The 14,584-nt window shown below is 44.0% G+C and overlaps 1 protein-coding gene across 5 annotated transcripts in view; it reads left to right on the top strand.

Annotated features, from left to right (window-relative positions):
* Nucleotides 1-3,120: 3,120 nt before the first annotated feature.
* Nucleotides 3,121-14,584, top strand: part of CHRDL1 (chordin like 1) — a 115,195-nt gene continuing 103,731 nt past the window's right edge. For all 5 annotated transcript variants that reach the window (XM_045996532.1, XM_045996531.1, XM_045996528.1 and 2 more), the window contains exons 1-2: nt 3,121-3,492; nt 6,991-7,142. In XM_045996532.1, coding sequence (XP_045852488.1) covers nt 3,341-3,492; nt 6,991-7,142 — 304 coding nt within the window. In that variant the 5' untranslated portion in view covers nt 3,121-3,340. The remainder of the gene's footprint in view (nt 3,493-6,990; nt 7,143-14,584) is intronic.

Genomic DNA, 14,584 nt, shown 5'->3' with positions numbered 1-14,584 from the left:
GCTCAGGTCATGATCCCAGGGTCCTGGGATCGAACCCCACATGGGGCTCTCTGCCCAGCAGGGAGCCTGCTTCCATTCCTCTCTCTCTGCCTGCCTCTCTGCCTACTTGTGATCTCTGTCAAATAAATAAATAAAATCTTAAAAAAAAGTAAAACTTAAAACGATAACACTTTCAGAAGAAAAATATTTTTGTTTGAGATGTAGGGATGTGCAAAGAGTTCTTAGACTTCACATCAAAACACGATTCATAAAAAGAAAAATTAACAAATTGAACCTCATTGAAATTAAAACCTGTTCTATGAAAGCCAACTGGAGGAGAATGAGAAGAGAAACTGTAGACCGGGAAATATTTTCACATCATGTATTCAAGAAAGAACTAGTATCTAGAATATATAAAGAATTTTCAAAATTCAACTGTGAGAGAACATTCCAGCGAAAAAATGTGCAAAATGCAACAAAGAGACAGTTCACTGAAGAGAATACATAAATGTCAAATAAATAAATGAAAAAACAGGAGATACCATTAGATATTAGGACAATGTCAAATGCAACCACAATGAGATGCCTCTATATATCTACTGGAAAGGCTAAAATTAAAAAATAATGACAACAATAAATGTTGACGAGAATGCAGAGAAACTGGATTTCTCATACTCCTAAATGACAAGATTACAGAGATGGAGAACAGCTTAGAGGTTGCCAGTGAGTAGATGGGGAGAGAAACTAGGAGGGACAGTAAAAGAAGAACACTGGGAATCTTTATGGTGCTGGCATTATTTAGTATTCTGACTGTGGCAGTGGCCACATGAACCAACACATGATAAAATTTCATAGAACTATACACACAGGCAAATGGGTGGTGTAAAACTGATAAAATTGGAATAAGGTGGATGGGTTATCTAGATATTGTACTACAGCTATGCGTGATGTTACCATTGAGGGCGGTGAAGGGTATTTGGGATCCCTCCGAATTATTACAATTGTAAATCTACAATTACCTCCAAATGAAAAAGTTTAAAAAGGGAGTATGACATGATCTGTACTCTAATCCCCATTTAATAGGAAAAAATAAGGCATGGAAATAATCCTTGGTTTAGTTTAAATAAGACCTGATAGGAAGTCTAGATTTGGATTCACCCAAATTGGAGTTTGCAATTCAGAAATCAAGACCAACTAATACAAGGACCACCAGCATTTACACGAATGAAGAACCTTTCAGAAAATTCTGGCAGCTTTCTTATACAGTTGCTAAGCATAGAAGAGATCCTGAGCAAAAACTGCCCAGTTGAAAAGAACCATTTGATCACAACAAATTGTTTTAAGCTTTTTATAAAAAATTGTTTTAAGCTTTCAAGCCACTAGGTTTAGAGATGGTTTATTACACTGTAATCAGAATATTACATCAAGCACAGGGAGTGAGTGGTTGTAGCCAAACAGATGAGTTATAAATTTCAGTAAGTCTACTGATTTTCCATGTTAGGATCCATGTTTGTTGTTCTGAAACCCATTTTCCTGAATATATACTCTCTAGGCATGTTGGCAGTGACGATGGGAGTTGGGGAACACAGATACAAAGGAAATTGAACAACCAGTTCTTGCCTTGAAGAACTCAGAGTCTTGTGAGACAAAACTTCAGCACATTAAATGGCATGAGAACAGTTATAAGGCAACAAATCAGCAAGTTCAAACTAATATACTACGGCACAAATTGAATGCATGTGGCAATGTATGGCTACCCAAACAGCGGGATGGAGCTAGACATTTTGGACCCTGAAGGCAACACTTTAGAAAGGGCCCTTTTTCCTTTGTTAACAGTGAAATAAACATCTCCAGCAAATGCAGGGGCTAGTTGGATGATATTAACACTTCTGAAGAAAGAAAAAGGAGGTAATTTCCAGGGACAATTTTTCTGGTTTTACTTTCCTGATATATGATTTTGGGGCAAGCTGCAATTTCCCTGAGCATCCATTTCCTCTTCTCTAGGCTGGAGGTTAACAATCAGAGAGTAATGGGTTGAAAGTCAGGAAAACTGACATGGAATCTCAAATCTGTCATTTACTAGCTGCATGACCTTGGACATATCACTTCCCTCCACCCCATCCATTTCCTCTTCTGTGACATGAAGATGTTGAGCTCCATGGTCCAGAAGATCCCTACGGACTCTGACACTTAGGCCACAGATAGTTCAAAGTTGGTTGTAAGGGGTTAAAAAGTAATGATGATGTATACAAAAGTACTCTGCAAGCCATAAAGATATATAGATGTTAGTAATATCAATATGGTCCAGTTCCATGTTAAAAAAAAAAATCCCTGTAGCTTTCCTCCAAATTTATGGGTTTAAAATACAAATGGGTGCTGTCTGCCGAGGCAGCACTTTGGGGCTCTTAGAGGATTCTGAGACTTCTTTGTAACTACTGTCCATCGAATAAACACCTTTGCACTAGCCGCAGTGCTACTGTGATTTTAAGGCTGGGTTCCTGGTCCAACTCAAAATCCCAGGGACTGCTAGAACAGTGGTGGCTGTGGTGGGGCACTCCAAGTTTTCTTCAAGACCCTTAATGGTAAATGCTCTCTGTATGGGGCACAGGGGCCCTCTTTGTGGGAGGAAGCAGATTTCTAAATCATCCCTTCTCCCTTCATACAGATACCCATATCCCCCCCACCCCCCGCGTGTAAGGACACCAACACTTTGCCACTTTTCTAGCCCTGGTATGGATTTGGAAAATGCCCCCGAAATGATAAGCAGCTTGCTGGGGCACAGTTTTAGAGACCAGCTCCTCCTGCGTCCTGCGCACCGGCTCAGGACCGGACCAGGTGCACTCAAAGAGGGGCCCTGTGCAGGAGGAGAAGGGTTGCAGGCTTCCAGACAGGGAGGTCAGAGGGTAGCCGGGGTCTCCAGCGCCCGCGCGAGGGATGGGGAGCTCCTAGGTACATTCCAGCCCTGAGGGGGCGGAAGGGCTGGAGGAGAGGTGCGGTCCCTTTAAGACCCCAACGCCGGCTTAGCCAGAGGAGGGGGGGTGCAGTGGGGGCGCTGCGTGATGGGAAAGTCGCCGGCTGAGCCTCACACTTTCTCCCGATTTCTTAACTTTGGGGCCCGCAGAGCAGGAGGAAAGCCGCTGTGCCGGGGCGGAGACCGGGCTACAGGCTAGCGGCTGCTGCGTGCCCGCGGACTTCCCGCCTGCGCCGGGCGGCTGGCCTCTCGGGCCAAGTGGGGAGCGGACGGCGGGCGGCGGGCGGCGGGCAGCGGGCGGGCAGGTGGCCCCGGGCCGCTGCGCCCCCGCCTAAGCTCTGCCCCCGGGAGCAGAGCGAGCCGCTGCTCCCTCGTGGTGTGAGGGCGGTGATGTTTTTCCTCCCACCCACTTTTGAGTCCTCCCTCCCCCCTCGCGCGCACTCTAGCTCTCGCCACAACCTGCGAGCCCCAGACCTCGGAGGAGCGTCCCGGGGAGCTCGGAGCGCGTGCACGCTTGGAAGACGGAGCAGGCCAGTGGCCAGGTCAGTGAGCAGCGCCCGATACCCGCTCCCCCTACCTTCCTTTCCAGCTTTTGCACAGGTGGGGTGTCTTCTGTTGGCTCCAGCCGCCCCTGGACGGTCCCCCCACCCCCGCGCCCCCCCCCACCCCAACTCGCTCTCGGGTCCAGCTGCCAGCTGCCAGATATGGGCTGGAGGTGGGCTCCCAGGCGCCCCACCCGGGCAGGTTAGGGACCTTGGATTCGAACTCACCACTTGCCACTCCCTGCTGGGCCTGCTTATCTCCAGGCTCTAGCGCCTGGGGAAGACCACTTGGCTAGCCACCTAAGGGCTTCTGCAGTCCCCTTAGTTACTGCCTGTGTCCCGAGAGGCTTTTTTCTCGCTTGCCGAAGTGCCCTGGACCTGCGGGTGATTAATCTGTGCTAAGTTAATGAAACAGGGCAGACTAGCAAGAGGCTCCTCTACCCTCTGGACATCTGTCTCATTTTCCGGCCCAGACCACTGGGGTCAGAGCTTGTGATGCTGGGCTCAGGAAGCAGCACCGTACTGCCAGAGCTTAGGGCCTGGGAAGCCTGCCTTTCAGACCCTCCCGGCTGGCCCTGCCACTATGAGAATGGGCAGTTGAGTTCTCCCGGCTCCAGGGTGCCCGTTTTGAAGGTGGAGTTGTTGTGGGGAATAAAACGAAATGATGGCTAGCAAGGTGTTTTGTAAGCCAAATGTAAGGTATTGTTTGTCACTCATAAGCAGCAGTGAAAGCACTGACTCTGATTAGAGACACCCCCGGCTAGAACTGCCATTTTTTCAGTGGCCACCCACCACCAGTGAACTGAGCTGTTCTTGTTGGGTGGTGCAGTGGGGAGAGGATCTCAATGGATGGACGCGCGCCTGAGACCCCAGTGTCTTCTTGTTGTTTGGCCCAGAGAGAATCACTACCCCCGGGGGTTAACCCACATAAGACAGCAAATGTGAGTTAACAAGGGCAGTCAAGCCTCTCGGGAGGATTAAAGAAACATTGTGGGCAGTGAAGAACTGACTGTCGTGCTCATCCCTTAGCCAGCCTTTGGGAATGTCTCTTTGGTTCTCTTCTACCCAGGAGACCTCTTCTGAGAAGGTCCCAACTTCTGACACTTGACGGCCCAGACTGCCTTGCGATTCCAGCCAGGCAAGGAGCCTTCGGTCCCTTTGCTTGCTGCAAATGAACTCTGTGAATGCTCGTTTCATAGAGGTTCCTTAATGGATATACTTCTTTAGGTTCTGACATATTTCTTGTTCTTTTGTTAGGCCCCCCTGCCCCCTCCCAGTGTTAGTTGCAGGATTTTGTGTTCTTACTTGCTTTCTTGGGTGGGGGCTAGATCCCCCAAAACAGGTCTGTGGGCTCCTTTTCTAAATAACCTGTAGAGAGTCAGTGCAAGTTCGATGGCACAACAGCCCGAGTGAAGCAGAGAGTTAATGCAGAAATAACTCCAGTTAACTGGGTCAAAGTATAATTTGAAAAATTAAGGACAGTTTGGCTCTTTGCAAGTATAAGAGTCGGCATGTTTGCTGAGCAATGCTTGCTTAGGTTTTTTGATGCAGTCCGAACAAATGCCTTGAAACCACCTCCCTCCCCCAAAAGAAAAAGTTACAGGCATCAGGCGACATTGAACGGGGAGGAGTCCTGGGGAGGGAATTCTTCTCAGTTTATATTTCTGCACAGAATACAAAGACAGGACTTCAGATCTTGTAAATCAAAAGTGAATATTTGTAAAGCGATTCATTTTCTGATGTTCTCCATCACAGCCTGGGAGGCCACACAGATGACAGGAACGCCAAAAGAGATTAATTGCTCTCTCGTCACCAACTTTTCTATTTGCTCATAACATCAGTTGGGACCCAAGAAAAGCAAAAAAATTCTGAGAGCCGTTTTCTTGCCAGCTTGAGTTATGAAGCAATGCTACTGTTCACCGAATCGCCCAACCATTGTACAAGAAAAACAGTCCTGTTGGTTCTTGCATGGGGAGACCCGAAAACTGTGGCTTCAAAAAATACCCCCTGAGATCCATATGTGATTGTGACAAATTGGATTTCAGCGGTTAGAAAATCTTTCTCATTCGAAGGCTTGGGGGATAAGCTTATTAAAGTAGGCTCAGATAGAACCTCACTGGGGTGGGTAGCTGTGTTGATTTGCTTCAAGGGGACCTGGTAGCTCTCAGAGGACAAAGATGTGCTGAGTGATTAAAGCTGGACCACAAGCTGACAGCAGGGACCAAGATGTCAGAAAGATGCCTTCAGGAGGCTAGGAACATGTCCTACGAAAATTTGGCCCTTATTTAAGGAGCAGGAAGGATCATTTTGCCTTTCTGGCAGCTCTTTATACTCAATATTTAGGTTGGCCCTTCAGAAACCATCAATGTGCTCAGTTCCCATCTGGGGTTAACCCTAGATTGAAATTTGAAGTGTCTTGAACATTTAAATGTTTTCTAGCCATCCACTGGATGGGTTTTACAAAGTCTAAAGTCTATGGAAATGACCTGTGGCTGGACCTGAGCAATAGCAAACTTTCTGTGTTCTAAGGCTCAAACAGCTTGAGATTTCCACCCCTTAGACAAGAAATGCAAGTCTCATACTTTGAAGAATTGTAGTTGCTTTGATGGTCTTCTGCATGGTGGTGCAGTGCGAACACATTGTCTATTTAAATTGGCCTAATGTCCCTTCTGTTTTGCAGTGGACTTCATGTGAGAGCAATATGTCTGACCTGTCAAGGTGTTTAGTTGTATCCATTTGCTAACTACATCCATGTTTTCCAACAAAAGTAACCGAACTGTAGATCTTTATAGATCTCTTAGAAGATGCAGGAGAAACATTGACTGATTTACCCCTCCTCCCTGAAGGATTAATAGTAGCAGTAGTCTTGAAGCTGAGTTAACTTGCATTTCAGAAATTGTTTGGGGGCGCCTGGGTGGCTCAGTGGGTTAAAGCCTCTGCCTTTGGCTCAGGTCATGATCGCAAGGTCCTGGGATTGAGCCCCGCATCGGGCTCTCTGCTCTGCAGGGAGCCTGCTTCCTCCTCTCTCTCTGCCTGCCTCTCTGCCTACTTGTGATCTCTGTCAGTCAAATAAATAAATAAAATCTTAAAAAAAAAGAAATTGTTTGGGTCCCATACCTATTATTTTTATCTTTGTTGCCAAATGACCCATTTTGGAAACCCATTTCCCTTCTCTTCTGAAGAAAAATCTCTTGAGAAATCAACTCTAATTCTGTTAGAAAGGATGATTTCAAAATTTGTTTTTATTTTCCTATGATATGTCTATAAGGATTTTAGCCTTAGCATTGGATAGGAATGCATGCTCATCTGCTTGAATCCTCCCCCCGCAATCTGCAAGACAGGAGAGGCAAGTGCTCTTTCTCACACAGGAAAACAGTGCTTACACTTAACATAAATTCTCCAGCATTTTTCCCCCCTGGTGAGTCAAAAGCCTAGGCATCGGTGATCTCCATCAGTTTCCCAGGACCTAAGTCTTTTTTTTTTCTGCTTTCTTCTCAGCAACTTCAATACACCAGGCCCTGAAAGTTTTGAGTGGCCTTTTGCAGTGGCGAAGATGAGAAAGAAGTGGAAAATGGGAGGTGTGAAATATATCTTCTCCTTGTTGCTGTTCTTTCTTTTCCTAGAAGGAAGCAAAACAGAGCAAGTAAAACGTAAGTGTCTTGAGATTAAAAAGCATGATACTTGTAATTTCTTTGAAAACGTGACTATAATCTGTAGGGATTGTGATTTAGCCCAAATATGGCCATACAATTATTCTAAGAGAAGAAAGTGAGTGTTACTGACTTATGCATGAGTTGATAAAAGAAAGGGAGCTCTGCATCGGACCAACTAAATTTAGGGCTGTTTTTCTGATTATCATATAGTTTTCATCTCCTAGAACACATGACACATTAGCCTATTTTCCTTTTCCTGTTCTAAACTGTACAAATCTCATTCCATTTTACGTAACTCTAGAAATATCTGACAGATGAGCTGGATTTTTTCCCAAATTTCAGACTCTTCAGCAGAGGTTTTCAGTTTATGAAAAAGAATAACACAGAAAAGAAAAAAAAAGAAAAAGAACAAGTAAGGCAGGGTCTGCCTATTCCCTTATGCCACAAAGCGAAGAAGGAAAAAACCTTCACATGAACTGGATTCAGATGAAAAATCCTTTGAGGAAATTGAGATTCCAGGGATCATGAGCAAATTGGATGCTGTTTATTGAAAGAACATCCCCGCAAAGCCAGGGAATATTTCTAGAAAGTCAGCGATCCGTGTGATGGGCTAACACATTGGAGAAAGCCGAGTAGCAGGAAGTGGGTATAATTACCCACGTTTGGGAGAGTGATGTGTAACCGTTGACATTGCTGCTCTTGTTAGGAGCTTTCTGCTGAAAGTACGAGCCTCGCCTTCTTGGGGCCACTTGCAGGCCTCTCTGGGGTGGACGCTTGCTCTAAATTGGAAGGAAAAGCCATTGCTCGGGTTGCCCTCTTTGGCCGCATCAAAAGAAGCACAAAATGGAGACGGGCCAAGAAGGGCATTCTCTGCCTCACTGAACTTATTCATGAGGAGGAACTGTGAAAATCTTCTTGGTAGGAGCTGCAGCAGCATCTGAAGCCCATCACTGAAACATTTATCTCCTTTATCAGCGGAAGTCGACTATAGCCGGTGTGAGGCTTGCTGACAGGGAGAACGGTGCCAAATCCATTCCACCATGACGTGTGTTTCTGTCCTCCTGTGCTTTTCATAGTCCTCTCTGTCTTCCTCCCAGGAGAAGGGGTGCTTTTGATTAGGCTTCTGAGCACGAGTGACCTGTGGTGATATCTAGCGTGATGGGGACACAAGAAGAAGTTTAGCAGGGCCCAGGTTTTAGCATGGAAACCGAATCAGTTTCTCTCTCTCTCCTGTTTCCCTCAAATGACCTCCTTCTGCCAAAAAACTCCTTTGAGTGGCTGTGATAGGAAAGTTGTCCATTCATCCTCAGCTCCGGTTACAACCCAGCTGGGCCTAAGATCCTTGCTCTCTTAGGAAGAAACTGTTACTGATGGCTTGATAAGGGGAAGCTTGCAACTCTTGGAAGACCATCTCTTCTGGGAAGTCTTCCATAGGTATGAAGATTTGAAGATTACTGTCCATGCAATCTTGAGCTTAATTGACAAACCAAAGAAAAATAGGACTTCAAAAATATTTATAGGCCCCTCCTGCCCATGAATTTGTCCCAAGCCCTTTTAATATTCTGTTGGTGTCAAAATGATTACATAGTAGATGACCTAGACCTCCCAGTTCTCTTCTAGTGCTTCTGGGATATAGTCAGATGATGAGGCTAACGGTATGGTTGTTCCCTGAATGAGCAGTTCGGGGTCATTCCGTGTGGCCATGCCCAAGCTAACTGTCTTGAGGACATGTGCTAAGTTATCTCCACTAAAGGGGAAATCTCAAAGCCTATGTCCTCTGTATGTTGCCTTGATACACACGGGCACACACGCACACAGACACAGGCATACATACAAGGTATGCAGGGAGATTTATACTGTAGCTCTGATAGGGAGAAGTCAGAAGCAGTGGAAATGCCCGTCCACTGGGGGTTGGTAACATAAATGATGTACGTAATTTTAATTTTCTTAAATTTTAAAATTAATAATACTCATCGTCCAAAACGATCTGAAAGTATCTGGGCTTTATAAAGAAAGTTCGTCCCTCAGCTACCAACCCCCTTCCCAGGGGTAGTAGCCATTACTAATAATTTGCTATGTGATCTTCCAAACTCTTTTCTCTGTGTCCTAAAAACACATGTATGTGTTTGTTGGTTTTTTTTTTTTTCTTTTATGAAGATGGGGTACGACATGTATTTTCTGTAACTTTTATTCAGATATGTGTCTGGGGCCTCCTTCCACGTCAGAGCCTTGCCGTATAACTGTGCCATATTCTTTCTCATGCCTGCGTGGTTTCCGGTCGTATAAGTGTGCCATGGCTTAATTAACCAGTCGCTAGTTGTATATATTGAGGTTGTTTCCAGTTTTTGCTATTAAAACTAAGGTGTTGATGAATACCTTTTGGGCAATTAGGCAAATATTTTTGAGGAATCGTTTGGTCAGAGTGGATGTTGGGTTTTCACCTTGGTGATCACTGTCAAATTATCCTCCAGAATGCGTTGTGTCCAATTATGCTTCCACTGTCTACATATGAGTGTCCTTCTCTACCTCCTTTACTAAAAGTATAATTAATCTTTGTATCTTGTGGCCCATTTAATGGGGGGAATCATATTACAGTTTTGCTGTGGTATTTTCCTACTACTGGCATATCTTTGCAGTTCGTTTTCGATCCAATTGAATTTCTTCAGTGACTGGCCCATTTTGCAGTTAGGTTGCTTGTCTTTGTGGTCGGTAAGAACTTACTTATGAACATTTTGTTATATTGAAACTTGTTAGTGACCTTGTGTATTTAAAATACTATTTTCCCCATCTGCCCTTTGCTTTAAACTTTAAGATGGATTTGCCCATGGGGAGGTTTTAAGTGTTGGTGTCATCAGATCAGTTATTTATTTCCCTTATGGCTTCGGAATTTCTTCTTCCTAGGGATGTCCTTACCACTCACTCTGTAATATTTTCTTCTACTGCTTCCATAATGTGGGGTTTTACCCATAGTTCTCTATTCCATCTAAAATTTATAGTCATGTATAGTGTGCAGTGGGGAGCTAATTTTTTTTTTTTTTTTATCTGTGGGTGATAGGCTCGTGACTTCTTTTTGCTCATCTCTGTGCTTCTTTATTCTGGAGTTTCCACATTTGGCAAGTCTGACTTACGACGGGGATAAAAATCTGGGAAAACTCCGGGAAACCTAGAAGTGTAAAGGTAATACACTGTCATGTCTTTCCTTGCTGCCTGACACCATTTTACACAAGGGTTTTGACCCTTCATGGGTTGATTTCAGTAGAAGCTTCTGTATCAATGCACACACTGCAGTCTGTTCGCTCTCCTGTCTTGGGCATCAGGGTGGAAGGAGGGGAGCATGCCATTTGGTCAAAGATGCTTACTCGGTTAGTGTAATATCTGCAGAGGTCTGGAGAAAAGGCCATATTTGCAGAAGGCTGTTTTCACAAGGAAAGAGAGGGCTGGGTGTTGCCACTTGCTAGTAGCCAATTAGCTGTTAGTTATGTTGCTCTCCCAGGAGACAAGTGGGCTTCTGGAACCCAGGGAGTCCTGACGGCACATTGCAATGGATGACAGAGCCATGTGTGGCTTATAGAAAAGCCTGTTACTGTCCAGAAGCAGCAAGGTTTGAAGTCCGAAGCGGAGGTGGCTGGGGGGTTGGGAAGGAGGGGGGTTCTTTCAGGAACTCCATTATGCTTTGTTGTTAAAGTTGTAGTCAAAGAGGCCAGGAAGCTCTTTTGAAGTTCAAAGGAGCGTAACATTCAGCGCATGATAATTCATGCAAATATGGGACAGGCACACTGAAGAGTTTGTCTCTTTTGGCAGTTCTAATGTGGTTAATGAACGATGGATTAAAGTGAGGTGGAACAAGTGAGTTGTGAGGAATATTCAGTTATGTATTTCCAAAGGATCTGGCTGGGCCCGGTCTGGCAAAGGTTCTGGGGAGAGGGATTGTCCGTGTATTTTGTGGAGTCCGTTCCTGCTGGACACAGTGTTAGCTGGATCTTCCAAGAGACTAGAATCTCACTCATTTTTTTCTCTTCAGGAGAAAAGCTTCCAATATCTGGCTGAAAACAAACCTGTTACGGAGCCTACCCTGAGCTTCTGTCATGCAAACAAACCAGACAGGCTTGAGTTTTCCTCTTCTAGCTTCTTGCTTGATCATTTGAGGTGATTATTGGACGGCAGAAAGAATTGCAAGCAAAAGAGTAGATTGCTTTACCTCTTAGAGGCTCTTGTAGGTGGAAGTAGATGAAAGGGAGAACACCTCAACTTTGGATACTTTTATGTTTTGTAAAGTACATTCTTTTTTTTTTTAAGATTTTATTTATTTGAGAGAGAGTATGAGCGGGGAGAGCAGTAGAGGGAGAGGGAGAAGCAGGCTCTCTGCTGAATGGGGAACCTGATGTGGGACTCGATCCCAGGACCCTGAAATCATGACCTGAGCTGAAGCAGACGTTTAACCCACTGAGCCACCCAGGTGTCCCACAAAGTACATTCTTAATGATTTTTATTTTATGTCAGGGGTGCCACTGGGGTCGGGTGTGGAGGCTCAGAGTCAGTTAGATCCAAACCCCAGGTCTTCAAATTCAGCGCTCTGTTCATGACCCTAGTTTGCTTCTAGCAGTTCTCTAAGGGAAGCAAGTTCATACTCTTGAATAGAAGCCCATTCCTTTGCTTTGGGCAGCCACTTACCACATAAGGGGTGATCCAAGTGAATGAATATAGAACTTTGTAACCAGAATTCCTAGGAGAGGCGGTATACTACTGGGGAGTTAAAAGGGACTAGCATGAACATTATTCAGGAACCTGAAGAAGCTAACTAAGCCAAAGGAAATTTGTGAGGAAGATTAAAAATATATGCCTCTGTGTCCATGCTTCTTAGATTTCCCTGACTTCTCAGTAGGATTGGAATGTCCTCAGAGTCTAATGGAAAGAGGACTGTGCTTTAAAGCAGGAGACCTGGTTTCTGGTCAGTTCTGTTGCTTGCTATGTGGTATCGGTTGAATCATTCATGCTCTCTGAATGAAGGATTCTCTACTTATAAGCTGAGAATTCTTGCTCTCTGGACGGCAAAGTGAAGGATGCCAGAGTAGGCACTGAGGAGGTGGGATGAGGGAAAATGAGGCTCTGGCTTTGGGTCCTTGGAGCACACCTGGACTTTTATCACTGTCCCAAGGTCATTGAAAAGAGCGTTATTCCTTTAGCTTCTTAAAAAAGATTAGGTACAGGCTATGTATGAAAGAATAGCTGCAAGCTAACATTTTAAAAGATGAAATAAAATAGATCACCTCTGAAGAAAGTAGGAAGCGTAGATGTTTTGAACACATGCTTTGGTGCACTGTAGCATTCCCACTCCAAATTTGGCTTGTGCTTCCGAAAAAGTAAAAAGAGGGAATCTGGAGTGGCTGGCAAGAGAAAATTCCAGTTTCATCTACAGATATCATTCCTACCTCCTACCCATTTGAGCAGTATTGATCATGGGATGTTTGAATAAGGCACATTTGGGTGGTACAAGGATACCATCTGTAACCTTGGTTTCAGAGAAGAAAGAAGAATAGCCTTTCTTTATTGGCTCTGTAAAAGAAGAGGCAAGTAATAAATTATAACTCAGTAAAAGTCTTTCTCTAAGTGTGAAGGCAGTGTGGTCTAGATCCTTTTAACTTCGTATGGTCTAGACATAGACTAGATTGTCAGTTATTAGACACCCTAAGCAAGCTTTACATTAACATGTTTTTTTTTTCTGATTTTAAAATAGATGCCAAAATAAAAAGCTAAGGCACCTCCAAAGAATAATAAAAAAATAAAATAGATGCTCATTGTTAAACATTCAGAAGACACATAAAATATAAAGAAAATGGGGGCACCTGGGTGGCTCAGTGGGTTAAGCATCTGCCTTCAGCTCAGGTCATGATCCCAGGATCCTGGGATTGAGTCCCGCATCCGGCTCCCTGCTCAGCGGGGACATGCTTCTCTCTCTCTCTGTCTCTGTCTCTCTAGCTCTGCCCTTCCCCTGCTCGTGCTCCCTAGTGTTTTTTTTTTTTTTTTCCATGCTCAGCTGTGCATATGTAGTATCATACGTATACATTATTTCACAAAAATGAAGCCCTGCCTCATAACCAGTTTAGTTTATTGCGTCAATTCACAATAGATTCTTGAAAATGCACCTGCAATGGTGATAGATCCCATGTTGTTTCAAGCGAAAGCTGAATTTTTTTTTTTTTATATATATATCTGTCGCAGGGCATGCAAAGTTGACCCCGCTGTGAAAAAAGTTCAAGAGCACATCTTGAGCTCTTGACCAAATGGAAAGCAAACCTCCTTTAGCAGAGACTTAAGCTGCCAGGGTGCTGATAGGAGGAACAACTTGTTTGTTCAAACAAGAGCTTTGATTTTTACCCAAAGTCCTGTGCCAGATGACATGTAAGAGATGATTTTAGCCCGAGAAATACTCAGGTCAGGTCTCACCAGCCAAGCAACCTTTCTGTGACAGGATATCCACGTGGCCTCATAGTAAGGACTGCGGAGAATACCACCAACTACCAGATACCTGTGCTAGTGGGGTGCTAGAAAAGCACAATAAATTGAGATGTCATAGAAGTCTCCAGTTCTTATCTGAGTCAGTGGTGTAGCCTTACTCGCTGTCAAAACGCTTTGAGATATGGACTCTTTTCTTCTCATTGAGTTTGCCCACCTGCTAGTAGAAAATTGAAATAGCCACCAAGGCGCAGATAGTGGGAAGGCCATGATGGTAGAGGCTTCCCAGTATATATGAATTTGAATTAATTTGGTGCAAATGATCTAAGGGAATAAGGTAACTAACTCCAGATACATAGTAATAAACTGAATATGTGGGATGGAGACTTTGGCTTCTTCCTGGCTTCCATAACCTGGAAGTGAAGTCTTAAAGCCCGGAGGAAATCTGATAGAGACTTCAATCCTAATAACGCAACTGCCAGAGAAATAGGACACTTTTTCATCTATAACTACTATATCTTGTTTTGCCCTTTCTGCACTTGGCTTCAAGTCTGATAAATGGCAGAAGTATTTACGCTTTTTTCCCCCCGTCTGCTTTATTATGGTCTAAAGTAGCCTTTTAAAAAACAATTAAAAAGGAACTTGTGTACTTGATTTGTCCACTCATATAATGAACAGCAAAGATTCATTGCTCTTTTCACTGACTGTATGTGCTATAATAAAATAAATATTATTGTAATACTTGCAGGATGATGTGTCTACAGTAATAGCTCTTATAAAAAACAGTTCCTAAGAATGTTTTCTTGCTTTTAGACTGACGATGAAGTTATTGACCTTTTGACCCAGTCCTGGGTGCTAGATGGTTATGATTGGGCAAAATATCAATGGCATAGTGACATATCTCTGTTGTTTTCTTTACTTTTATCTTTTTTTAAGATTTTATTTATTTATTTGACAGAGAGTGGCACAGCAAGAGAGGGAACAAA

Source organism: Meles meles, chromosome X (genome assembly GCF_922984935.1).
Source record: "Meles meles chromosome X, mMelMel3.1 paternal haplotype, whole genome shotgun sequence".
Taxonomy (NCBI): Eukaryota; Metazoa; Chordata; class Mammalia; order Carnivora; family Mustelidae; genus Meles; species Meles meles.
Note: the sequence above shows the minus strand (reverse complement) of the source record. Positions and strands in the feature narration are given on the sequence as shown.